This window comes from Papilio xuthus, unplaced genomic scaffold (genome assembly GCF_000836235.2).
Source record: "Papilio xuthus unplaced genomic scaffold, Pxut_1.1 DF824992.1, whole genome shotgun sequence".
NCBI lineage: Eukaryota > Metazoa > Arthropoda > Insecta > Lepidoptera > Papilionidae > Papilio > Papilio xuthus.
The window spans coordinates 3,635,572-3,662,778 of NW_013533657.1; the positions used below are offsets into that span (position 1 = coordinate 3,635,572).

The 27,207-nt window shown below is 32.3% G+C and overlaps 3 protein-coding genes across 8 annotated transcripts in view; 2 read left to right on the forward strand and 1 right to left on the reverse strand.

The window, feature by feature from the left end:
• The window catches only part of LOC106126658 (cytochrome b5 reductase 4), a 140,454-nt gene extending 114,857 nt beyond the window's left edge, over window positions 1–25,597 (forward strand). The window contains exons 1-10 of one of the 5 annotated variants that reach the window (XM_013324413.1): window positions 3,444–3,679; window positions 12,748–13,099; window positions 20,153–20,299; window positions 21,121–21,189; window positions 21,262–21,899; window positions 22,092–22,308; window positions 22,792–22,976; window positions 23,446–23,546; window positions 24,087–24,176; window positions 25,169–25,597. In XM_013324413.1, coding sequence (XP_013179867.1) covers window positions 12,754–13,099; window positions 20,153–20,299; window positions 21,121–21,189; window positions 21,262–21,899; window positions 22,092–22,308; window positions 22,792–22,976; window positions 23,446–23,546; window positions 24,087–24,176; window positions 25,169–25,400 — 2,025 coding nt within the window. In that variant the 5' untranslated portion in view covers window positions 3,444–3,679; window positions 12,748–12,753 and the 3' untranslated portion in view covers window positions 25,401–25,597. The other 4 variants (XM_013324415.1, XM_013324412.1, XM_013324414.1 and 1 more) reach the window with 4 other exon arrangements.
• Window positions 148–2,919, forward strand: LOC106126663 (cytochrome c). 2 transcript variants are annotated; one of them, NM_001312066.1, is given in 5 exon segments: window positions 148–215; window positions 685–731; window positions 734–765; window positions 946–1,054; window positions 2,371–2,919. In NM_001312066.1, coding segments are annotated over 4 exon segments (306 nt in total). In that variant the 5' UTR covers window positions 148–215; window positions 685–712; the 3' UTR covers window positions 2,517–2,919.
• LOC106126659 (fatty-acid amide hydrolase 2-B) lies at window positions 5,501–11,791 on the reverse strand. Its single transcript, XM_013324417.1, has 6 exons — window positions 11,412–11,791; window positions 9,712–9,931; window positions 8,997–9,129; window positions 6,647–6,771; window positions 6,425–6,559; window positions 5,501–6,346 (listed from the first exon to the last, which is right to left on the reverse strand). Exons 1-6 carry the CDS (start codon window positions 11,607–11,609, stop codon window positions 5,571–5,573), a joined length of 1,587 nt encoding a protein of 528 aa, XP_013179871.1. The 5' UTR covers window positions 11,610–11,791; the 3' UTR covers window positions 5,501–5,570.
• Window positions 25,598–27,207: the final 1,610 nt, after the last annotated feature.

A 27,207-nucleotide genomic window follows, 5' to 3' on the forward strand; every position in this document is an offset into this window, starting at 1 on the left:
CCTTAATTTCAGCTCGGCAAAACTCGTTTACGATCGGAAGAATTCGTATGACCGCTGGCAGCGCCTCAAGCGTGCGAACTTGAGCGAAATGAACTGACATCACATTTATGACATCAGTTGGTTGGGTTCTTCGATTGATTGTTCTCACTTCAATTGGTGCAAAAATTGTAATTTTTAAAGAATTAAATTTAAGTTAATCTTCTTGGATATTAAAAGTAAGTGAATCATATTTTATTTAAAAATAAACGACCGAGAAATGTAATTCCTGTTGGTCATGTATTGATCGATGTAGTAACCTTAAAATATTTTTTTTTTGTAATTGCAACGTAATGTAATAAAATAATTGTTAGCTACTTACTTATTCTGAAAATTCTGTTCTATAATTTGTAGTTTTTACCTTTTTCTATTTTATAAAGCTTACGTAACGATGAATGTCATTACGACACATGTACCTTGGAATTCCCTACTGACATTGATCCTGACCCAGTTGCACAAAATTATCCTTTACGATAAGAATATTATAAGATTAAGCAGTTAATATAACACATAGATGTTAATTACGGTTGTATGCAGATGTAACGACTGCGTAATATTATTCAATATTAAAATATTGTTATATAATAGGAACACGTGTAATACGACTTCATAAATGAAATTAATTTAAAGATTTAATTCTTGTTTCAGTCAAAAACTATGGGTATTCCCGCTGGTAATGCTGAAAACGGCAAAAAAATCTTCGTCCAAAGATGTGCCCAATGCCACACTGTGAGTTTTTTTAATCTGTAAATTATCTTTTTTAAATTCTGTATTTTTTGGTTTCAATTAAAATTAAATAATTTAACGTGACATATTCCGTACAATTTGGATATTTTATATAATTTTATTAAAGTGGTACGAATTTATTTCACCTTATATTATACTAAACTAAAATTAAATATGTTACAGGTTGAGGCTGGTGGTAAACACAAAGTAGGTCCTAACCTACACGGCTTCTTTGGCCGCAAGACCGGTCAAGCACCCGGCTTCACATACTCAGAGGCCAACAAAGCTAAAGGTAAAAACGTCAATGATATTGAAATGGCTTTATTAAAAAAAATTAACACATGTTGTAACTCTATAACTTTAAAAAACAGAAGCACATATTTAGGTAACTAACATCCACACTAGGCATTTAAAAAGCTACTAAGGATAGGAGTATACACTTAGATACTACTTATGTAATCATTAAATGATTATAAGTTTATTACACTTCCACTGGAAGGATTAATAGTCACAAATATTGGACCATATTATATTGTAAAAATGTCTATTTCTAATAAATAAAGTACTTAATAAGTAATATGCTAGCTAGGAAAATATGCCTTAACATTAAAAGAAATAAAGTCAAAAGTTCAAACTTCTCTAACTTGACTGGCAGTTTACTTTAATTTGCCTTAACAATCCTCATTATATAATACTAATTTTTAATCTGCCACAATAAAACAGTTCAATTTATTTATGAGAAAAAATTCCGTTATGACTCAACTCACATCCATTATAACTAAGCTATGTGTTGGGTTAGCTAACATAGTTGAAGGTTTCCTTATCTATAGTGATTAAAAATTTTAAATATGTCAACATATTATATAAGATTTAAAATTGTTATTATTTCTCATTTTAATGGAATTGTTTAATATTTAGGTAATGTTTGCATTTTGTTCATTTCAAAATTTAAGCCAACTAGACCATATTAAAATAAGTAGTGTTGATTAAGTTTCCACAATAACATAAATCTCTGCTTTCCAAAAGGGGTGAGCAGAGACTTCCATTTGGTGTGTTCAAAGCACACCTCTCGCATCTATCACATTCAGACATCTACACATACAAAAACTCTCCTTTATTATTTCCATTGCGCTCAAATATATCTTGTCTTAACTGTTTTTCTTTTTCTAAATTAAAGAAACTAAATAGGGTAAATAAATAGTGTTGGTACTTGATCTGTTATGACATGGTTCCACTCAATCTTTTTTAATCAAATCCCCTATTATGAAGGCAAGTTTTCTAATACCACTAACTAAAAGCCTTACAATGTTCCTTCAGTGCATTTATGAGTTCCCTCTATGGAAAAGTTGAAAGAGATATATATTTGTACAAGAGTTTTGACATTGAAAAGCCATGCCAAAAACCCATACAGTTAAACTTATCATTTTGATGCATAAATTTTTGGATTAAAATTCCACATTATTGATAAGATAGAGCAAGATAGATATGTTTCTAAATCAATTTAATGTGTTAAAGTTATCTTTGATTTACTATTAATTATCTTTATTATAAAAAAATAATTTGAAGCGGGAAAACTAGTAATAAATAATTTTTCTTTGTAATTTGCAGGCATCACTTGGGGAGAGGATACTCTGTTTGAGTACCTAGAGAATCCTAAGAAATACATCCCCGGTACCAAGATGGTGTTTGCTGGTCTCAAAAAGGCCAATGAGAGGGCAGACCTCATTGCGTACTTGAAAGAAGCCAGCAAGTAACCTATAAGGAATTTAGGAACAATACCTCAAAATGAGTAGAAAATTCCATTATGATTTGGAAGTTATCTCCTCATTTTTTAGGCCAATCAGTATCATTAATATTTATTGTATATTTTATTTTAATGTGACCAAAACAATAGGAAATGATCATTCATGACGAATCCCATCATTGAGTACAAGTTTTTGTGTGCAATCAATTTTTTGCCTCAAGTTTGATGCCTACCATTCAATGTAATGTTGTGAATGTTTTAAATGTTATTAAATTATTCTTAGACAACACCGAAAGTTTTTTTTATTTGTAATTAACCTTAGATAAAATTATACTTAAATAGGATGTAGTAAAATTTTGATTATTATTAATGGTTCCTGTATAATGTTACCAGTGTAGATTATAACAATGTTTTGTCTGTTTATTTTACAAAAATAAATTGTTTAAAGCAGCGTGTTGTATTAATTTTGGTGACTTCAGTAAGCTACAGATTCCCATGTGTCAGAGGGCGTGTGGTTGAAGAAAGTGTAGGGTGGTCTCCAATGACCAACTTCGTTCCCTAGTTTTTAATTAATTGTCTAATCGATTGCGATTACAGTAAATTATTCCGCTAGGATTACAGTTTGTATTATATATAATTGCTGTGGAAGACTACGGTAAGTTTGCCATTTCGATGTTGCCATAATTGTAATCACGTGAAATCGCGACATCAGAATGACGTTATTATTTTAAAAAAAAAGAATAAAATCACTTTTGTATCTGCTTAAAATTACTCTCAATGTACCTTAAACTCTTCACTTCAAAGCATGTTATTTTCTCATTAATTACAAGAAAATTCAAGAAAAGTATGTTATGATTCGGAACCAAAACACGATTATAATCTGTGCAGAACTGTGACAGCAACTCAATTTTGAATTGTCAATATTGACAGTTGCCAATTTGCCAAAAATCATAAAAGTAAGACAAATTGTTGGTGTGTAGTGATAGATTTTTAATAATTGCTTTACTGAACGAGGATCTAAAGACTATTTTTACATGTAACCGAAAAGGCAACTGAATGTTATTTATCATTTACAATTTTGTGCAAAATTTTAACATTACTGTTTCGTGAAACCTGATATTGTCGTTAAAAATATCTCAAGCTGATTATTTATGATTATTTGTGCTGAAACTGGTAAGTTCTATATTTCATTTAAATACAATTTTATTTACAACAAATTGTGCATTTTGGTTAAATTTTCTGTTCATTACCAGATGTTGTCGTGATTGAAGAATTTTGAAAAAATCGTGTATACACATAAAATGGCAAAAACGTCAGTTATATTAAGTTTTCATGAAACCTTACTACATCAGTCTGATATAGAATTACTGGATGGGCCCTATTGGCTGAACGATACTATAATTTCCTTTTATTTTGAGTATCTAGACAGAGTCATTTTCAAAAATGCAAAAGATTTATTATTTGTTTCTCCTGAAGTAACACAGTGCATCAAAATGGTTCAACCAGAAGAGATAAAAATATTTTTAGAACCTTTGAATATTAGCATGAAGCAATTTGTATTTTTTGCATTAAATGATAATAACTCACCAGACATGGCAGGAGGTTCACATTGGAGCCTTCTTGTTTATTCCAAGATGGAAAGTTGTTTTTTCCACCTTGATTCATCTTCAGGAAGTAATCATAATGTAGCATGGGACTTTGCTAGTCATTTGATGTCTTATTTGGCAAAACAGGGTAAGATTTGATGTTATTCTTTATTAATTATAAAGTTGCAATTAAATTAACTATAAAATGACTCTTTCTAGGTACTATTAGCTTCAGTGACAAGGAATGCCAGCAACAAAGCAATGGCTATGATTGTGGAATACATGTCATTTGCAATACCGAAGTGCTTGCTCATTGGGCTTCCAAATACAGAGAAATAGGCTCATGTGATATGAAAATTAAAGTCAACCCAAATCAAAAACGAAAGGAAATTATGAATATAATAAAAAGCCTAGTTAATATGAAATAAGCTAATTTAACTTTATAATTGGTGCATATTTGACCCAAGACAAAAGTATAAGTTTGTTTTAATGATAAATTCAATAAATTGTTACTTTTTAATCCTGTCTCTACATGTTCTTGCCTATAATACTCAATTCCATAAGGCCATATGTAAGATTACATGTTAATTGATTTTAAGATATTTTATCCAGACTTGCATACAATAGATTGCTAAGATGACATGTTAACTTTATTTATTCAATAAATGAAATATATATTGTTGAAATTAAATGATGTATGAAAAAACTCTATCCATATCTTAAACAATAAAAAAATCCATCTATTCAATCAAGAATTGATGGATTTAATTTTACATATTAATTTAATTTTACAATAAATTTCATAGGCTTACACAATACAGATGCTTATTGATTGTTGTTGGTAAATTGTGCAATTGCAACGTATCTACAAATAAAATATACATTGTTTTTTAAAGTATAAAGTTACAAATGATGCTTTTCAACAACATTTAAAATAGTGACATAACAATTTTTGTGGAAAAGATGAAAGAGAAACGAGTATTTTCCATCCATCCAAAGAATAACAAGAAAAATAGTCAACAATTCCTTACAAACTGTATTGTAATGGACATTTCTTGAATATTACATTAATACACATTTTGGTGTTTACTAGACATTGTTGTGAGTCACCGTTAATTACTGCCTTGTCAGACGCGCCACCGTAACGATTGTCGTTTATCAAGGTTATCTGCAAAGAGGAAATAATTAAAGAACCTGATTGTGTAAATAGAACTTCAGTTGTTATTTTTTTTATGATTCCAAGGTCATGGTTTTTAGGTGTTTTAAAACATATTAATAAAAATTTTTAATGTTTAAGTTTTATACAATTTATATCTTTATATCTAAAGAATATTTAATACATATTTATATCAAAGAAGGGCTTCAATAATACAAATTTATTTTCCATAAATATAATTATTACATTAAAATAACTTCTCTTAGTAAAAAAATAGATAAATATTTAAAAAATGTGATATACGCCTAAATGCAATTATTTTTTAGGCCTTTTGAGGTTCTCTCCATCCTCCAAATGCTGCATCAAGCTCTTCAGCCATAGCTAAACATAACCTGTCGTTATTATGATTAGCTATTACTTGAATACCAATCGGCAGACCCTCCCTACTCAGTCCTAAAGGTACAGTTGTCGATGGGAATCCCAGACAGTTTATTATTGCAGTGTATGAGAAATTCATAGGTCTAAACAGTGGCTCATTGTGGTAAGGAGCTGTGGTTGGATGTGTAGGGTACAAAAGGACTCCATCATCACCAAGAGTTTCTTTAAAAACTTTTTCCAATTCATCACGTTCTTTTAAGAAATGCTTATATTTGTCATCACCAATTTTTGGACCATTGTAATCAAATAGTGATGTGACTAGAGCTATAAATGTATTTCCCGAACAACCTATAATATTTTTAAATATCTCCTTGCAGATTGAGAATACGCTATCATTTTTCATAATAAAATATCCGAATTTCTTCTCGTTCTTCATATTCGCGAGCCAAATAGCTATAGATTTTGTAAGTTGTTGTATCTTTATTTCTTTTGGTTCCATTTGATGTTGAACATTGAGAAACTCTACAACTTTTTTCATGGCTGCGATGATCTCAGGGTCCACGGGATCCGTTAATGGGGCATCGTTACTGAATTGATAGTAAACCTTCAATTTTCCAACATCAACTTTATCATTTAAATTTAATTTCTTGCTGTTATCTCCAGCTATTATGTTTAAAAGAGGCTTCAAGTCCACTGCATGTCTTGTCATTGGGCCAATGCCTGAAAAAAAAATAGTATGATTAACACGTTCAGTGCTATCCACTCATGACGGAATGTAACTCAGAATATTCTACGTACCTAAAAATGAATCAAGCAACTCAGTTTGCGGTATGGGATATTGGCCCGAGTTTGAAACGATATTCCTGGATGGCTTGTGTCCGAAAATGCCATTGAAGTATGCTGGCATTCTAATGGAACCCCCGATGTCAGAACCTGTTAAGAAATTACAAATTTAATTAAATGGATCATCCCAAGTCTTTTATCATTGATTTTATTATGACTTTTTAAAACCAAACATACCAATTCCAAATATACTTCCAGCCGCTGCTTGGATACATCCTTCACCACCTGACGACCCTCCAACTATCCTCGTTGTATTGTAGGGATTGTTGGTCCTTCCATGTATATGATTGTGAGTTTCCCACCTAAGAAACATTAACTAATTATAATACTACTTTGATTCGAGTTTGCCTGGATAGACAGATACATAAAATTGACTAAATCGGTTCACTAGATTAAATATTCTGAGGACCTATTCTGACCTAGTTATGAATCAATGTACCAGACGGTTTTATACCGTGCAGATCGATCAAATACTCGAGGAAGGTGGTTAAAGAGCACTCGACTACGACGTGCATATATATGTAAATGTATGAACGTAGAAGAAACAAAAGAGATGTCAGGACCGTGCGTAATGACCAAGAAAGACCGTGTTTTGCCTACCCCACAGGGTTGCGGGCGTGAGTTATGTTGTAGTTATGATATAACGTTCATAGTAGTACCATGTGCTTTTTGTAAGCAAAGATCATGTCGTATGAAGGTCACGGACATTGTTATTATGTCGAGGCTGCGTGCTATGGCGTAAGCAATAATTGCTCTACGAAAAAGTGAAGTAGGTTTACATGGTGAGCAAACTCGAGTTATTTCAACGCTACGAAATGTTTACAATAACCACAGTTAAAATAGTTGGCACATCTATGACTTTTTAAACATTTTTTTTAGAAAAATGGCGCGTTGATGCCTATAGGTTTGTCGCCATAAAGGAGGACTTAACTATATGTTTTAAACTTAGTTAATTCACATTAACGTAATACATAGTTGTAATTCGTTGATACCATAAAAATAATCAATATAATCCGTGTCTGTTTGGAGTTATTAAGTGAAAACATTATCATGGGTTATTGTATACTATATCATCCTAATCATCCTCTTTCAAAAAACTTAATTAGCAACAATTTTATACTTCTTTCATTGGTGTAAACCCACTGTTTGTTGTGTCCCACATGTTTACGTAACAGTCAAGGTCCGTCGCATGTTTACTTGTTGACTTTGTATTTTTCCGAGTTCGTGTCCAACTCCTATTGCGAATGTGGCTTACAATTCTGACATCAGTCGTTAACCACAGTACTGGTAAAGTTAAATATAACTTAAAATTTAATTACACATTTATAATGTTAAAAAAACAAAAGCCTTTATTATTTCTACATACAGCTTATTTACTTAATAAAATATTTGGCTCAACAATATTATAATTTATACTTCATAAACATTTTATAAAAATAGTATATTTTTTATACGTACTACTGTAGTGATGGTACTATAGTTAACATGAATTTTCACTGCCTGTTGTCTATCAAAGAGTGTAAAAGAGATGGCTATATCCATGATTATGTCGTCTATAAATTAGACATTTATTACGTTTATAAAGCTCTGGTGAAATTAGGTCTTAAATGGCTTATCTTGTTCCATTATAGCACATCAAGATCGACGACGGTCTTCCGTTCTTTTGTTCGCGTTCCGCCATAAGAATGAAGTCCTTTGTTCATAATTTATATTACGAGTACATACAGAAAAGGAACCGAATGACTAGTTAATCTGATTCTTTAGTCACACAGTTATCGTTCGTTTCAATCTGATAATTACGTTAAGTTGCGTATAACATTAAATGCAAAAAAATCCTATATAGCTTGAAACAAAAAAAAACTAACGACAACGGATTAATTCAATAATTATTTCGTAAAATCTATACGCGAGTATCAAAAATGGTTTTTATTTTTGTATGTATTTCACTAAAAATATATTTTAATGTTCGTTACTTTAGAATTGTGTACTTATTTTGAACAATAAATGTTTTTATTGTTACAATAAACAATTTAACGACTTTTATATGACGAATAATTTCTGGTTTTTACGCCTTCATAATAGTGGTAAAACTCGTTTTTAGCCGACTGGCAAAGAGAGTAAAATTATTTCGTTCGTATGTTGGTTTTAATGTGTCTGTACGTAAATTTTATTGTGACGATCTAGAGCCTAATTTAGAATATATTATAGAAAAATGAAGTACTTATGAAAAATCGGAGCAAATTTCAGCGAGATCCATTCAGGTGTTCTGAAGATACCTTCATACCAACATCCATCCATCCAAACATTCGCATTTAAAGTCGGATTCATAGTTTTAAAGCACCAGAAAGTTGTCGCTATGTATTGTAGTTTCAGTCGATTTATTCTGTGTTTTCTTTAGTCGAGGTAAAATTATCCTCTTTGTGTTTAAAAATTAAACAATGGGAGAATTGCAGATTACAGTCAAAGGTCACAATAACAATGTTTCAACTCGACTTATAATTTATGCAAAAATCAATTTTATGCGTACCACATGCAAAGTTCAGGAACATTTGTAAGTCCAATAATGATGGCTCCTTTGTGACGTAACAGTTTTATGACGTCAGCGTCTTCCTCGGCGATTACGTCCTTCCTTAATACCACTCCCGCTGTTAGATGTAGTCCTGGAATATTACAATTATAAAATTAATAAAGTTTACAAGAAGTATTCGTATTGTATTGATATTAAGGGGCGAACGCGGACTTAAAATATTTATTTCGTAATATAACTTGTTGGAAAGTCACTAAACTGCATACTTATAAACATAGGAGGTCAGCCAAGGGCTTGTTTATTTTATAGACCATTACTTTTAAAAATGAATTATGAACCTAATAGATCTGTAAACTTTTAAGTTTCTCTTATAGTAAAAATAAACAGCAGTAAAGGATGGGAAATTGGAGAACTTTATGCATTTTGTTTTCAAGTTTGTCCTCCTCTATGTATGTCTGTCCTCTTTAGTCTGCATGGAGTTTTTCTAGATCTTTAAGTATTTTGTCTAAGTTGTTATCGCGATTATATAACTGGTTTTGTTTAATTCATGACATTTGAAATTTTTATCAACTTAATAATTCCAACGCACGTAATATTAATAAAATTAATTAAAACGAAAAACAAGATTTTAACGAAAAATTAATATTAATATTCGTCAAGTCTAAACTTCAATAATTGTCCGATTGCTAGTTAATATATTAATGTCTATGGTTACCTTTAACTCCAATACAGTCTTTAGTTGTAAAGGGGACGCCTAAAAACGGTACGTCTTGCGCCAATTGCTGTTCTGTTTTAGTTCCACTACTGACAAGGTCATCTGCCTCTTTGGCCTCTTTCAGAGCCAAATTGAAACGATCCTCAACAAAACAGTTGAGTGCGCTGTTAATATCACGTATACGGCGAATACATGTTTCTACAACTACCACACTCGAAATCTGAAACAAAGACAGAGCTTTCTCAGAAATTGTCACTTCTTCGCAGAAAACGACAAACTCTTACAATAGGTTCCATTTCTGTCAAATAATAGATAAGGTTTTTGATATAAAACTAAACTTTTGATATAAAACTGAACTAAAAATTCATTCCAATTGTATAAAGTAGTTACTGCCTGATACCAATACTTCATAACCTTTTAAGTACAGATGCATTCATTAGATAACCTACTATCTTGATAACTTTATTGGTAAATTTGAATTGCTAATTACTAGGTAAGTCTTTGAATCTGTCCCCAACCTAGACTATTTATTATGTTTTTTAACATATAAAATCCGTAAACCAACGGATTTTATATATTTTTCGTTGCAACAAAACACAATCCAGTTTGACATTTAACTAGGGCTGCCGCTCTTCAGATTTGCATGGTGCGTATTCGGCTATATATTTGATGTCTTCGGGTCAGAAAGAGTAGAGTAAACAAGTCGCCGTATGTCGATGAAATGCTTAAAAGTAAATGCTGTTTTTATCATTGAACGTCATTTTTTTACTTCGTTACCATGAAGTCAAGGGTACCCGTAACTCGTTATTATTATTTATGTAAAAGATTGTCAACGTAGTATATTTCCACGGTAAATCATAACCTTATTATAGAAGGCCCGTGAATTTAGTAATAAATTTTTTCAATAGTTTTATCTTTAACAGTGTGAACGTGTACGAAAAGAATGAGTTTTTGTCAGAATCGTTTATATAATAGAATATGTTTGTTCATTTGGTAAAAATATATAGGACAGCTTTACGACTCGTTCAATTTGCCGGGTATTTGTGCGTGTCACAGTTGAATCACCCAGTGACGTCATTGGCCAGCAAACTACTCTCGATTGTTGCCATTATCAATCAATTGAAGTTGTTAGTATTTAAGAGTCAGTGTACTTATAATTCACTACCTCTTTTATTACCAATACATTCTTTTATAGCATTGATGTCTTAAATTTGCATTTAAGCTTGTGGAGTCTAACTCGAATCTCTAAACGCGAGTTTCTAAGTACAAAATCCCTGTTTAAAACATATTGTGATCTCTGTTTTGTCAAAAATAATGACAGGGATGACGATATGTTTTATAAACCAATTCTCAGAAACCAAGGGTAAGAGAAAATTGTGTTATAGGTACAAAAAAACAAAAGGCAAACTACTTAAGAGTAAATATGTAAGTATTATAATAAGGATATCTCGACGGTACCTTTTTGTACATACATGAATCATACCTACATATTTATCTTTTTAAAATTCCACACAGAATATTTTTTGTTCTCTATAACAGTATGTGTCATTGTGTCACATGTCAAAATTCTATAATGAATTTTCCTTCAATAAAATATACCTGCAATCTTGTATCTTAACAAATAATTTTATCTCGTAACATTATCTTACATTACAGTAAGTCAACATTATGAGTACGCGTTATATAAATTACAATAATACCTCTTTTCGTCTAATTTTCTTAGCAACCTCAACAGCCGGTAACTTAAGGGTGTCATCAGTTATGGGGGGTAACTTCTCCCCTTCTGCGCCGTAATACAATGTAAAGAAGAATCTAGCCACGGCTGCAATCATTAAACGCACAAAATGTAACACTCTTAACTTTAGACCGATCGGTTTATTTGTTATCTCTGAATTCATTTTTACACTTTTTCACTGACAGTCTATTTAAAAATAATTGATTAAAATTATTTAAAAATTGCTCGCGTTTAATCTATTGCGATATTTTATTAGCTATAACGAAAGTGGTTTTAATTAATTTGTTTTCTGCACTTGCCGGTATATTATAAAAATTAAAAGCGCACAACTTGTGTCGTGCGTTGTCTGACTTGTACTAAATGGTAACGCGGGGTGGGGCGGGGAGTGGGGAACATAAACAGCCTTGTGTTGCTGCTGTTGTCACACATTCGACACAGCGCTATTGCCATCTCGCTCAGATACGTGCGCGTAGCGTCGCGAATAGGGCTGTCAACCATACTTTATTGTACGTTATTTTAGTTAGATTATTACAATGATGTTTCATATAAAATATATTTTTAAGAGTGCACTTTAATCGAGCATACGAATAATCGTAAATTTTCCACCAGCTGCCCATTTTTTAATAAATTGTCACAACATTATCGAGTCCTTTTTATGTTTGTGCTTAAATTTATAATAGTTGAAACAATCCTAAGAGCCATATACTACATACTTATTAAATTAGACTATTTACTCTTTCTCTTTAAAAAATATGACTTTATCGTATAAAAATGTCAACCCTAGTCACGGAAATGTGTCACATCACGAATCACGACTATCCTCTTAATATCCTGAAATGACTACGATGCAATTTTCATACTTTAAAAAAAATACCATGAACTATTTCACTAGCAGCTTGAACGTTTTCAGTCGATCCTTTTACGTCATTGTATGAATATGTATGACCGTATCACCATCTCAAAGGCCGGCAACGCATCTGCGGTTTTTCTGGTATTGCTGATGTCCATGGGCGTCGTTGAACACCTCGATGCCCACGCTGCTCGTTTGACCCCTTCTGTTATAAAATATATATATATATATATATATATATATATATATATATATATATATATATATATATATATATATATATATATATATATATATATATATATATATATATATATAGTTTGCTCGATTGCATGTTAACTCGGCATTCATAAATGAACAATTTACCAAAGATACGATGCTTAAAGTGGAAGGAGGAAGCCGTAGAAGACTATAAATGATTATTTTAGTTCATATTCCTATATCTTTTCAGAACACGATGTCACACGCCACAGAAAAGGAACAAGCTACTGAAGAAACAAACATCAATTCTTTTAACATGAAATTAACTAATGTTCTTTGCACCACTGAATCGATTTCTGATAAATCGGATTCCAAACCAAGTATCCTACTTTCTTCTGAATCTAAGTTATCTTTACCTTCAAATCTTGGGACTCCCACATCTCCCTTACGATTATCATCTCCATTGTCATTACCTAATTCTCCCACGCCTTTTACAAAGACATCGCTTCAAAGCAACGCGAAGACGGATACATCCCGATTACCTTCGCCACAGCAGAAATCTAACCTGCAAACTGCCAACATGAATAGTGGTTCCGCTACAGGTAAGTTTCTTTTGCAAATTTTCATTTGATAACGATTTTGTAAACACGTTGAATAGTTTCTTATTTGAATAGCATCTTTATATTTCACTACATTTTCACATACCCTAATTCAAAATAGTATAAAAATAAATTGCTGTTCTTTAGTCTCGCTAAAAGTCGAGAACGGCTGAACGGATTTATCTTATCTTGGTCTTGAAATGTTCGTGGAGGTCTAGGGAAGGTATAAAAGCTAAGAAATATTCGAATAATTGTTGGGAACTAAGTTTTTTAATTCCACGCATACGGAGTCGCAGACGACAGCTAGTATAAAATAATATTTTGATATTCACCAACAGCAGGAAAATAGCGTACGATATCGGTTAAGCGCGTTGGAAATATCCCAAATCGTTAATTGGGTATAATAAAATTACCCATATTATTATCCCCAATTGTCCATAATTAATTGTCGACACTAATGCGTATAACTTTTGCGATCAGCTTCTGTTGTATTTATTACCTAATTTCGCTAAACCTTTTCTTACGTAGCGATACTTATCTTATTCGAGGACACGCCTCGGTCTTAGAAATTGGTGGAAAATGTATTCGAAAAAGTCAAGCTTTTAACAAACATTCATCTTATGTTACATTTCGTGTAAAGGACTGCTACTTGTAACTATTTTCTCTGTCATTAAACTGGTATTTATTTTATAAATGATTTCGAAGATTTTTAGAATTTTAATATTTAAGTCTTACAAAAAATGCCTTAAGAATCTATAGATCCTTAAGAGCTTAAAGTTTTAAGTATTCTTAATGAAAACTCAAAGAGGATTCAAATACGTGAACGGAGCTTTTGAAATTCAGGCTAATGAAATAAAGTCAAGTGCTCTTTGAACTATATTTAGTACAAATAGTACGTTCTCTGTAAAGTCGAAAGCTTCTTTTACGAATCTCTTGCTACGAAAGTCAATACTTCTTACTAATGTTATAAATGCGAATGTATAGATGGATAGAGGGACGGATGTTTGTTTGAACGTATCTTTAGAACGGCAGCATGGACCTTGCTGAACTTTTGCATAAATGTAGAACATAGTTTAAAAGAACATATAGGCTGCTAATTATTTTTTTTTTTAATTCCGCGCGGACGGAATCGCTTGTGACAGCTTGTTCTAAATAAAATTTGATTTACTTTTAAAATACAACAGTGACTTCAAATGTGTCTGAGTCTTGGCCACACTACTGAGTTTATATATATTAATATGCTGAAAAATCGAACCGATTCATTTAAAGTAAAAATATAAATAAAGAGTTAAGAGCTATAATATAAATATCGCATAAACAAATACGGACTTTCCCTTCGATATTTATTTGTACAATATTCTTACCCGACACTTACTTGAAAAAGCATCTACGTATATCGAATTAAAAAAATAAAATTAAAATAAACAACGGATGTTAAAGAAAGAAAATTTATTTTTACTCATTCAGATCCAAGATTCTCTCGGCTCTGTGTAAACATGAAAATATCTTTTGTATAGGTTATTTTCATTTTCTATAGGCAGACGGTATCAGCAGTATGAATGTAAAAGCGGATACACTTTGTTAAGCATTGTGCAATGAATTCAATTTAATTAATTTTTTACCTAGATTAATAAATAGAATCAATTTATCTAATTTAAGAAATAAAATAACCATACGTATCAGTATAATAAAAATGTGAAAATTAATGCCAAAAGTTCCCTTGAGAAATAAAAAAAAACGAAAAACAAAATGTAGTTAACAAAAGCTCGTTCGAATTTTCGCTGTAAATAATGAAAACTCTGGAATAGCGAAAGCCTTCAGGTCTCGGCCGTGAACGTCGCAAATCGTAGTCGAGCGCAGAACGCCGTCGCGGTTGCCTGTGTTTCGCATCTCCCACCGATCTCAAATTTCATTCGATTTACATACGATATTATCTGTAACGTAAATTTTAAAACAGAAAATAAAACCTTTATATTCTGTTTATTTAAATGGTTAAATTAAATGTAATTCTTTGTTTTATTCTAATTTTCTATTCGTCCTTGCCCTAGGTAAAGTGTTTAGAGAATTCATGCCGATGCATTTAGTTGGAAACAATATTGTGTTAGTGTTGCATATTGATGTATGAGTTTGTGATATTTGTGTTGATATACATGTTAATATTAATCTGAACTCAATGAAGTGTTCCATATGATAGTGGGATGTGATATGATGTGATAATCTCAAGTGATGCCTTGTTGTGGATGCTGGTGGCATGGCAGACAGAGACATCGACCTCCTAATCCAGATAAATCAGGTTATTACAAACGTATTTGTTTATACGAATCAATTGATGAATGTTTTTTAATATAAACTCTTTAATGAACACTTGGAAATAGCTTTTATAATATAAACATTGATTATATTTTAGTAGCGTTTTCTTTCTAGTACCTATTTGTGTATTTTACAAGTCTTGAATTTTCGTAGATTCGTATTCAAATCCCAAGGAGCTTTGCCTGTAACGTTTCAGACTTAACGCGATGTGAATAGATAAGGCAATCCTTTTTACACTTTTCTTTAGCTTTATCTTATCTTTGTTTATTTATGTATCATACGAAACATTAATTTAAACTTTACATTTGTATAAATTTTTGTATTTGCTTTCTGTGTAAGTTACGTAAAGTTCTTAAATGCAGTGAGTAAAAATTCAATATAATCTTGCTTGTTTTCCTGCAATGCAGTTCTGCTCGTAAAGACTCTCAAATTAATGTTTTTTCTTTTAAATAATACTTCTAAATAAATATTATAAAAAAACTTTGTGTTTAAAATGAGATTTGAAATCTGCTAAATTGATATTAATTATGTAAACATTAAAAAAAGCTCGACTTTCATACAATTGTCATAAGAAAAAAAGTAATAAAAACATACATATACTATTATATACATAAACATATACTATAAAATAGACATAACGTAAACATATAAAATAGATAACATACATCGTTTACTGAGGACAGTGACGCAGAGGGGTTAACACACAACTTGATCGGCGTAAAGCTGCCAAGTACTCTCAAGCCAAAACAAACAACGTCCTTGTGAAGATATTTTGATTGTGTTGCCAGCTACTAGTATTACGGGTTAATCCCAGATATTGTCACTTCAAAAATAATTTTAAAAACTGTACTCTTAACGAGCTTGTTTAAAGAGTTAGAAAATATGAAACACATTCACAAGGGCGGATCCAATTTGGCGCCAGGAGAGGGTCACATAGTCGTGGTCAAGTCAAGAACTTTTTATTTAATTTTGATAACAATAGATACAAGTCAAAAGTAGGTATATTATTAATGTACGTAAGTACTGTACTTAAAAATATTTATTCTTTATTGTACACTTGAAAAACTTGAACATATACACGTACATATTGCCATCTTCTATTGAAGACATCCAGAGAAGCACTATCACGCACGGAATGAAGTAGCCTATTTATATTCCATAACCGTGGTGAATGATTTGTTTTGATATATAACACATTTGAAAAAATTGTATGCAAAATGCAAACTGCGTCTGTATAATAAAATTATTACCAGAATTTAAATCCCCCATATCTGGCTGGTTGACTACAAAACAAGGTACTAACAGATTAACAGACAGCAAGATTGAAATATTTATATAGTGAATTCAATAACTATCACAACCAATAAATTGTATTTGGTTTACAATATCAATAGTTACTTTTGTTCTGAATACTCTACCCACATATCAAGTATAAAGGTAAATATTATTTCTCAAAATAGAGCAATATAAGACCCGAGGATAAGTATTGTACTTGAATAAATCGGGGTTCTTGTAAGCAAATAACTGCGATACTTTGTCGTAATGGGCGAATCACTAAGAAGGGTTTTATTTTTATTTCGGATACTTTCTGCTCCCGGACATTTACTATCATAACATATCATATCTTACGAACTTTTTATGAAGGTTTACGAGTATTGATAGGCAATATTAATATTATATTATTATTATATATATTATACTAACAGTCGCCTACGACTTCGTTCACGCGCAATTAAAGATAAAACTTACTTAGTAGATTACCTATGTGTTTTTTCCAAAATATGTTCTATATCTACGCCAAATGTCAAAGAAATTCTTTCTGTAGCTACTTTCTAACAAACATCCATCCATACATACATTGAAACATTCGCATTTATAGTATAAGTAAGATTGCATTACTATTTCGATCATAATTTTGTTAGATGAAATTCACTGAAATCTGAGTGCTTTTAGAAAATCTAGTAAAACTATAAATAAATTAAACATCTTTATATGTCTGTATTCAACAACTGTTTGTTATTGAAAAAATATCCATTCGCTTATTCAGAGTAAAAAGGGTCGGTCAAGTGCGTCAATAAAATGGGGGAAAAAGATCTAAAGAAATTTCTTTTATTTCTTCTACTGTGAATTGCAAAAGGGATAAGTGTTTCGTAACATACAATACTATAGAGCTTTATTTATGTTTTTTAAATAGAATCGGAGCTGACTTTTCATCAATGTATTTTTTTAAAAAGAGTTCGTTAATTTTAGAAGCGATTGATTCATTTGTAATTGTTTTTGGAAACTCACTTAAATAAATTCGTAGATGAGAAATGATCCAATAATTTCTGTTGGACATAAGATAGAAAACATAAAATATTGTAAGCTATTTTTTTTAAAGTAATTTTGGGTACTTTCCTTTGTTTGGTTTAAAGGCTTAGGTATTTAGACCGGCCCTTCGAACGCAAGGCAACACAAGTCTTGAAGAAACCCGGCGATCTTAGTCGCTAAGCGACTCATGCAACGTTATGTTATAGTGGTTTGTATGCCGTGCGCGACTAAAATCACGGGGTATTAAAAATTTTAGTTGCCCTGTCTACAAAGGGCCTACGGAGCACGCGCTACGAGAGTCTTGCAACTCAGCTGTACTTTATTTTCGACGATTTACTTGTGAACGAAGGGCCTAAAGACAAATAAGTCGTTACAAAAGCGACTCACGTACGGAGCCAATGAGAACAAATGAGGTATTGTTAACTCTTGTGTAGATATGGGCCGTTCTAATTAAATATTCTGTACGACATAAAGGCAAATGCACAAGCTCGCTACAGCCAAGAAAGACATTGTTTTTCATGAAAAAAAACGGACAAGTACGCTTTGACAAAGAATTATTTTTTTAATTTGTTTTTTTTTAAACAATTTTTAAATTGTGTGTCTAATAACGAATTCTGTGTCTGGTTTGATACAATTTTGTACCACGTAACATTCTCCTTGATTTTATGAAAGAAATAAAGTAGGAATTTCCGCGTAAATATCTCTATTTTTTTACATGAATCATAATAATATGATAGTAGTACAATTTTACAGCCAATATTATTTTGATTTCGTAACCGGATCAAATATTATATTGCAGATAAAGGTTGATAGAGATAATGGTAGATACAAATGTCTGTTATCAATATTGTCGAAAAGACGAATTACATAGTCGTCATTTTAATGTCTAGGCATCCGCTTTCATGAAACAATCAAATATATTTTATTTTTTGCCCATATATTACACAACGTTCTTTAAGTTGGTATGTCTATAATAATGAAAACGTTAGTTTATATAAATTTCTGATGATTTGAAAACGTAGACATATTATTGCATCTGACTGTACATCGCTAAAATATTCCTAAATAATATTCTATGTTAAAGTATATTCAGATACATAATTTTATAATTTATTTCATTTAATGTGCTAAGATCTTTTAAATGCTGCGTCTTTAAAATGAAACGTAACGAGGCCAGAGATTAATTTAATTACGTTTCGGTGAGCGTCATAATTTGATTGTCATTTAGCCAAATGGAGAGTCAGTTTTATATTGTTTTATTTTGTTAATATAATATTAATTTAAAGTTGACTTCGAGGATAATTTTCGTGCCATTGTCATTTTATTACGTAACTTTCATGTATTTTACTGATAATTAAAAAACAATTTTTAACATTTTTGTCAGCCTGTCTATCTGTATGTCTGGAACGACTGGACCGATTTTGACGGGACTTTGACGTGAAGGTAGTGGAAGCACGCTGGCATATTATAGGCTATTTTTTAAATCTGCGCTGAACAATCGCTGGCGACCGCTAGTTACGTATATTTGTGTTGTAAACGTCGTCTTATAGAACACTAAGTAAAGTGTAAATATTAATGACTCAAACATTTACCTTTGTATTCATGTCAGAATAACGTGCAAGTATACGGTTTGGTTTACGTTATTGGCTGTGATCCTGATATTATCAAATCGTTTTAATTATAAATGTAGATATTTGCTCACTTCGTTTATTTAATAAGAATTCTAGATTTAAGACAGAGATTTTTAGATAATGTTGCTATCGACTGTATCTCTAATCGCGTGAAATTAAAAAAATAACTTAATTAGTAGCATCTGTGTTCATCCAGACATTTTAATAACTAAATAAGAAATATCCTTAACGATAAACAGAATTGCAAATGTTACAGAAATATTTGTTTTAAAAATGTAAAGTAGAAAGGCGTGAATAAGCAGTTAATATTAGCAGCTGATTGTTGTAAAAGAAACTTTTCTTTTCGATAAGAAACCGCTTTGAGAATAAGGAAATCTCAAAGCACTGAATTGGCTAAAGTTTTAAACATTCTACTTTTTAAACTCAAGGGTATGGATTGTGTTAAAGTAGTAGTCTAAACACGAATAAAACATTATTTATATTATCTTTTTTTGTTGTGTCAAGAAAAACTGTTCAGTTAATTTATGCATTAATTGAACACATTTTTACGAAAATTCAGACGTGTATTAATGATAACGTTGTAAGCTAACTAAATATTGTTAAAACTATTAACTAGGCTAACAAGCCTTTCGTTTTATTTGTGGGTTTCGTGAAATATATGTATAAAATCTGTTGTATTTGTTTTGGAAAGTGTGATAGCCAGAATTTATCGCATTTGGAATTTAAGCTAATTGAAAACCATATTACACAAATATTAAATCGTTCATTTAGTTTTAAAAATATAAAACTAATTTTTGTCATTCAGGAAATCCGCGTAACAAATGTGCTCTTCAACCCGGCCACAGTCTTATGGATTGGATTCGACTCGGCAATTCCGGTAAAGATTTAACCGGTGTCGGCGGTCGGATGAGACCGGTACATCCATCGGAACTTGCTACACATAACACAAAAAGTAAGTCTAAATATCGGTTTCCATATCACAAGATTCTATCATTATTAGCTCACTATACGTCCCCACCGAGGGGCTCGGAGCCTACCCTAAGTTAAGGGTGAATAGGCCGTAGACAACCACGCTGGCCATGTGCGCGTTGGTTGACTTCACACATATCTTTGAATTTCTTCTCAGACATGTGCAGGTTGTATCACGAAGTTTTCCTTCACCGTAAGAACATCGGATATATGTACATATGTAAAATCAGAAATCGATAAACACTTTGGTACATGGCGGGATTCGAACCCAGGACCTGCAGATTGCAAATCTAGTGCTTCACCCCTGAGCCACCGACGCTCTTTCAAGATATACGCGGATGCAAATAGCACGATGCCATCAAGCACGGTACGGTTTTTTTTTTTTTATATTACAAGGTGGCAAACGAGCGAGCGGCCAACTGAAATCGCTGAAATAGCGAAGTGACCGTTGCCCATAGACATACGCAATTGCATATGCGTTGCCTACCTTTAATCGACGGAGGAGAGGATGCACAGAAAGAAAATATTTCCATGCATCCTCTCATCCGGAAAGTCCACTTCCACTTCCTTTCCTTATAAGAAAAAGGGTGGGAAGGGAAAGAGGACTAATTTTGGCCTCCGGGACGCACACTCACCAGACGAAACGCAGAATTGCTTCCACTTCACGCCTGTCTTCTGTGTGGTCGTGGTATTTCACCGGGCGAGCCGGGCCAATTCGTGCGAAGATGTTAAAGCGGGCTCTACCACTGTTTTACTATTAACGCGTTTATTATAATAATGTTCTATAAATCTGTTTTTTTTTAGATGACGCCTGGCTAGCAATACGCGGTAGGGTTTACAACATTACACATTACTTGCCATATCATCCTGGAGGTAAGTTCAATTTCATCGTTGTAACAAAATGTGTGTAAACGTAACGGTGTTTAAATGTTTTATTTTACGTAGGGCCTAAAGAATTAATGCGTGGAGCGGGAATCGATGCGACAGAGTTATTTGACAAAGTACATCCCTGGGTGAACTACGATTCCCTCCTCGCTAAATGTCTTATCGGTCCTCTGCGCTTCGACAGACCCGATGCTGAAGATCTCTTCGATAACATCAGTTCATCACCCAAATCCGAACGTTTACGTGAGCCGTCCAAAGCTCAAGAACTTGTTAGAAAATCTATGGAGAATTTAGCTAATTGTATAACGCCGGTTAGAAAAAAAATAAGTAACAAAAGTGATGAAAATGTAAAATCTAGTCCGCCGAGTAAGATAATGCAAAGTTTGATACATTCGAGTGATTTACCTGTAACGATTAGTCGGAGAGCGGCTTCCAGTCCAGTTAAAAGTGAGGCCAAAAGTAATGATGATAGTCCGCCTGCTTTACGCTTCGACTGGATACAGACGTCAACAAAGCTCACGATTTCAGTATATACTGGATATTTAGCAAATCCTGGCGCTTGTGCAAGACTAATAGATGGGGAACTACTTATTGAAGTTGTAACTGACGATTGGTTAAGAAGCATTAAAATATTGCCGGAACAGGCACTAAGAGAACCTTTACAGTTGCGTGTTTTTGCTGAAAGTGGAAAGGTTGAAGTAAGTATACCATAGATATCAAACTCATCCACAATAACATGGGCTCTGAGCCTTTAACGACTGTTGTCTCTGCCAATGGGCAAGTGCGAGGCGATACTTGCTTTTTACTTGTCATGTTATTGTGTTTGCTTAGTACTTAATTGTTGTGGCTTTTACTTTTAAATACGGGTTGATAGATTTAAAAAATTCTAGGTAATCGCACAAAAAGCAGAAATGGAGGTATGGAAGAATTGCGGAGAGACAAGCCTAAGTAATGCTATCAAAATGACAGCTGCAAGGACGGTGGAGTGCAGAGTCGAGGGGAGCGGCGCTGTGTCACATGATACTGTACTTCTCGCACTGACGCCCCGATCCGGCCCTGTCGTTATACCTATAGGGTTTCATGTACGAATACATCAAACACTTGCGGGTAATACACTCTTCTAATAATATCGATATCTAGATCATCAAAAGAAGAGGAGTATCAAGGTTGGGGCAACCAAATTAAGGCTTTTCTTCCTCTGTCTGTTCTGAAACATCTAAATTGTGATTGAAATATTTTACGGTATCGGAGATAGATGTGAATATATTTCATTTTATTTATTTTATTTTATAATTATTTATATATATTCTGGCAAAAGTAATTTCAGCGCCTCTTATTGGTTCAGTGGTCCTAGTACGAATATTTGTAACGATCGCTATCGTATCGTCGTCGACAAAATGTTTATTAAAATTGGTGCATCGCACCTGTCGGGCGTGAAGTACACCTAGAATCTCATTCTAATTTCGACTATGACGGTACAGAGGCAATTGTCACAAATATTCATGCTAGGGCCACAGATCAATTATCCCTATTTGACTGTTTACAAAAGCGATTCGTGATTGTTTATTAAACTCAATATATTGTACTAAGGTTCTGAATGTATACGTTCATATACACCGGTGGGCGACAAATGGGCCGCTGTCGACGTCACGGCGCCACTCAAACTTGCCATAAAACGATATGAATTGGGCGTATTATCTCCAATGCTGACGTCCTTGAAGATTGGCAGTTACATCACCGTATCTGGTCCTTATGGCAATTTTAAACTACAAAAGGTAATATTTTCATTAATTTACGAACTATACAGCATACTACATTTTAATATATTTAATAAAAGTATTAAATTATAATAGCCACCATGTATACATTGCATCATGCTCACTATATGTCCCCACTGAGGGTCTCGGAGCGTACCCTAAGTTAAGGGTGATTAGGCCATAGTCAACATAATCAACCACGCTGGCCAAGTGCGGGTTGGTTGACTTCACACATATCTTTGAATTTCTACTCAGAGATGTGCCGGTTGCATCACGATGTTTTCCTTCACCGTCAGAACGTCGGATAAATGTACATATGTAAATCGAATATCAAAAAACACTTTGGTACATGGCTTCGGGATTCGAACCCAGAAGCTGCAGATTGCAAGTCAAGTGCTTAAACCCCTGAGCCACCGATAACTCGTGTATACATTACGGCAGTAAAATTTCGTTGCGAATGTGGTTTGAGGTATATTTTTTTTTACAGTTAAAAACAGTAAGAAAGATATTATTGATAGCAGCGGGTACTGGAATCACTCCAATGTTAGGTTTATTAAAATTTATGCTGTCAAGATCAAACCCGAGATGGTAAGTCTTGTTAATTAACTTTATGATTTGAACTCCTTTAAAGATCTAACAAATCACTCGGAACAAGGTATAAACTAGCCATAAACTACTCGTAAATATCAGACTATAGTTTTTAAATGAGATTATATTGGATTGGGAAAGTTGCAAAGCAAATCTATGAAGTCGTTAAAATGCGCCTCACTAATGGAGTTCTAGAAAACGAGCCCTTACAATTAACTTATTTACTTGTTTTTGTTCACAAAAAAGATTAAAAAACATTACTAAAATTTTCGTAAAACATTATTATAAAGCTAAAGTTCTGCAGTTCATTGCCTTCGTCGGTTATTTTAATCGATTTTAATAAAGTCTTTGAATATTAATTTGATTAATAAACAATAATGAAAACCGAAAATAAATCCAATTAAAATTCAGACGATTTAGTCTAAAAGCAACGATCTATAAGCCATTGTTTATTCATTGAAAACTTCGATTACTTTATACACTCGAAAGCTTTCAATAGTTGGACGTTTTCAATCCACTTTGTACTTTGTTTTGTTACAGCGAGCGAGTAACTTTGATATTCTTCAACAAAACTGAACGTGACATTTTATTTAGGGAGAATTTTGAAGAAATAATGAATCAAGATGACAGGTAAATGGATTTCTAAATAACTTACCATACTTTGAGAGGGTTCCTTTCATTAATTAGATGAAAGAAGAAGCCTTATATTATACTAGTTGTCGCCCGCGACTCTGTAGGTGCGGAATTAGAAAAAAATCTTTATAAGTATTCAATGTGTTCTTTCAGATTATGTTCTACATCTCTTCCAAATTTCATCAAGATCCGTTGCCCCGTTCTGGAGATACCATCAAACATCCATCCATGCATCCATCTAAATATTCGCATTCATACAATTTTTCTTCATAATAATGTATAAATACATTTAACCTTAACTCTATCAGAAATATATGCCTTTATTAAGCATAATACAGTTTATATTTTACGACTAACATTTTTCCTTCACAAATGTTGACTTGTAGCGTGGAAATGTCAAGGTCTTATCTATTTACTAAAAGTCCTTGGAAACTTCAAAGTTTGAATACCACTCGGTATATCTGTTATGCAATACGTATATTTTATACACACATTGACGCGTATTCTTTTGCTTTATGTATCATAATACTACCTGTGGCCCGTGACTCCGTCCGCGCTGGATATAATGCGCCTATGTATTCCACTAGACTATTTTCTATCCATCCATCCATCCGAACATTCGTATTTATAATATTAGTAAGATATTTGACAACTTCTTCTTTTTCTCTAGCTGTCACCCGCCACTCTATCTGCCGAATTAAAAAAACTTAATAAGTAGCCTATGTGTTCTTCCTGACTATATTCTACATATATGCGAAATTTCAGCAAGATTTATGAAGCTGTTCTAGAGATACCTTCTTAGAAATTATCCATTCAAACATTCGCATTTATAATAGTTTTTCATATATATTTTCTTAAAAAAAACTTAAGAGTATGATGCCTGACTTAAATATTATGTTGCTACAATCTGCTTATATATTAACGTATAGTATTTTATAAATTTCTAAATGAGTAATGTTGTAGTAGCATTGATAAAACCCTCTTTCCAGGTTTACCGTGACCCACGTGTTATCAAATGCGAGCCCGACATGGTCCGGCCGCAAGGGACGGATAACTAAAGAGCTTTTATCTGAAGCTTTCGACGAATCAGCTTTTATTTCCGATGATGAGCTTTCAAGTTACGCCTGCCTGTGCGGCCCGACAGAATTCACGCACGCCGGTGTCGATTTATTGAAAAAACTCGGTATAAAAGAAAAATGTATACATGCCTTTATAGGATAAAGTTCCAAGTGAAATGTAGTTATAATTGTGTCTATTTTTCTTAATAAAGTACTTAATGTAAATATGCGGGTAAGGTTAAATAGATTTATTGTGATTTCGTCCCAAGAGTGAGAAATAACTGCATATATAAATATAATAGTAAAGAATAGTCTTCATTAAAAAATAGTTTACCAAAGATAAAGAAATAGGTCCCTTATTGCGAGAAATTATTGTATTTTATATAACCCAAGTTAATTATTAACTATTACATTATGTAATATAAGATATACAATATATGAAAATTATATAAACGCAGTCCTCAACCAATTATATATTTTTTTTATATATCATAAGGTGGCAAATGATCGAGCGGCCACCTGAAATCGCTGAATAGCGAAGTGACCGTTGCCCATAGACATACGCAATTGCATACCTTTAATCGACGGAGAAGAGAATGCACAGAAAGAAAATATTTTCCCCTTCCATGGATATTCTCAACCGGAAAGTCCACTTCCCGTCCTTTCCTTATGAGAAAAAGGGTGGGAAGGGAAAGAGGATTAAATTAGGCCTCCGAGACGCACACTCATCAGACGAAACGCGGAATTGCTTCCGCTTCACGCCTGTCTTCTGTGTGGTCGTGGTATTTCACCGGGCGAGCCGGGCCGATTCGTGCGAAACTGTTAAAGCGGGCTCGACCACTGTTAAAATAACTAACGTATAATCAGCCGCCGACGATGAGCAAATTCACTATACGCCCAATTCCTATAAATTCACATTTCATTGTTTTTCGACTACGCTATGCGTAGAGTCGTAGCGATCACGTAGTGCGATTCTGTATCCAAAAAATCGTTTATTTTAAGTATGTAAAAATATTTTGTTATTAACAACATAAATATTCTATAACTATAATTATTAATAATATTTAATTTATTCATTAAAATAAAAATTTATTTGCAATTAAAGACTTATTATGTATTAAAAAAAGAAAAAAATATTTCGTTTCACAGTCGGCGGCGTTTTAATAAAAAAATATAGGCCTATACTAATTCATATTTGTATTTTAAAACTCATTACCTCTATAAAATATATTTGAATATTCTTCATTATCTTGTAAATTTAAAATAAACCCGTGATAAATTAGATAAAATAAATAGATGATAAAAAATTTTCACAAAATAGATTTATAATAAAATAATTGTACATTTTTATACTTATTTTAATTTCACATACTAATTATTAATCGTTATTTTTACTAATAACTTGCAATAAAAATAAAAAATTAAATAGATATTTTGAATTATTCAATTTTTCACATTATCTATTTTTCTTGTATATTAATTTTACGACACCTAAATGTTATCTGAAATTCAAAATATAACATAGATAATTTTTATAATACATATGTAAATAAGAAACTAGAAACCAATCAAAAGATTAATATAAATATATAAATTCATTATTTTCACCTACAACTATTTTATTATTTTTGTAAAATTCCTCAGGAAAATATTCTATGAAACGTAGAATTAATATTTAAATATTAAAGTGCCTACATTCCAGGTTTATTATTTTATGTATACAATGTTTTTGTTACACAAATTATCTATTAAAAAATTAATTAAATTTATTGCAAAAAGTATTTTTTGTGGTTTTTATTTAAACTCTTTCGACTCTTGATTACTGAAAATGTCATAGCGAGCGAGTTTTATCTTTAAAAATAAAATATTTTTTACGCGACTGTCTGTATTTAGGCTGTTTTCAACATGTTCCATTATATTCGCCTGTAGCCTAAATCATGCATAATATATGCATATAAAATCTGGAATAT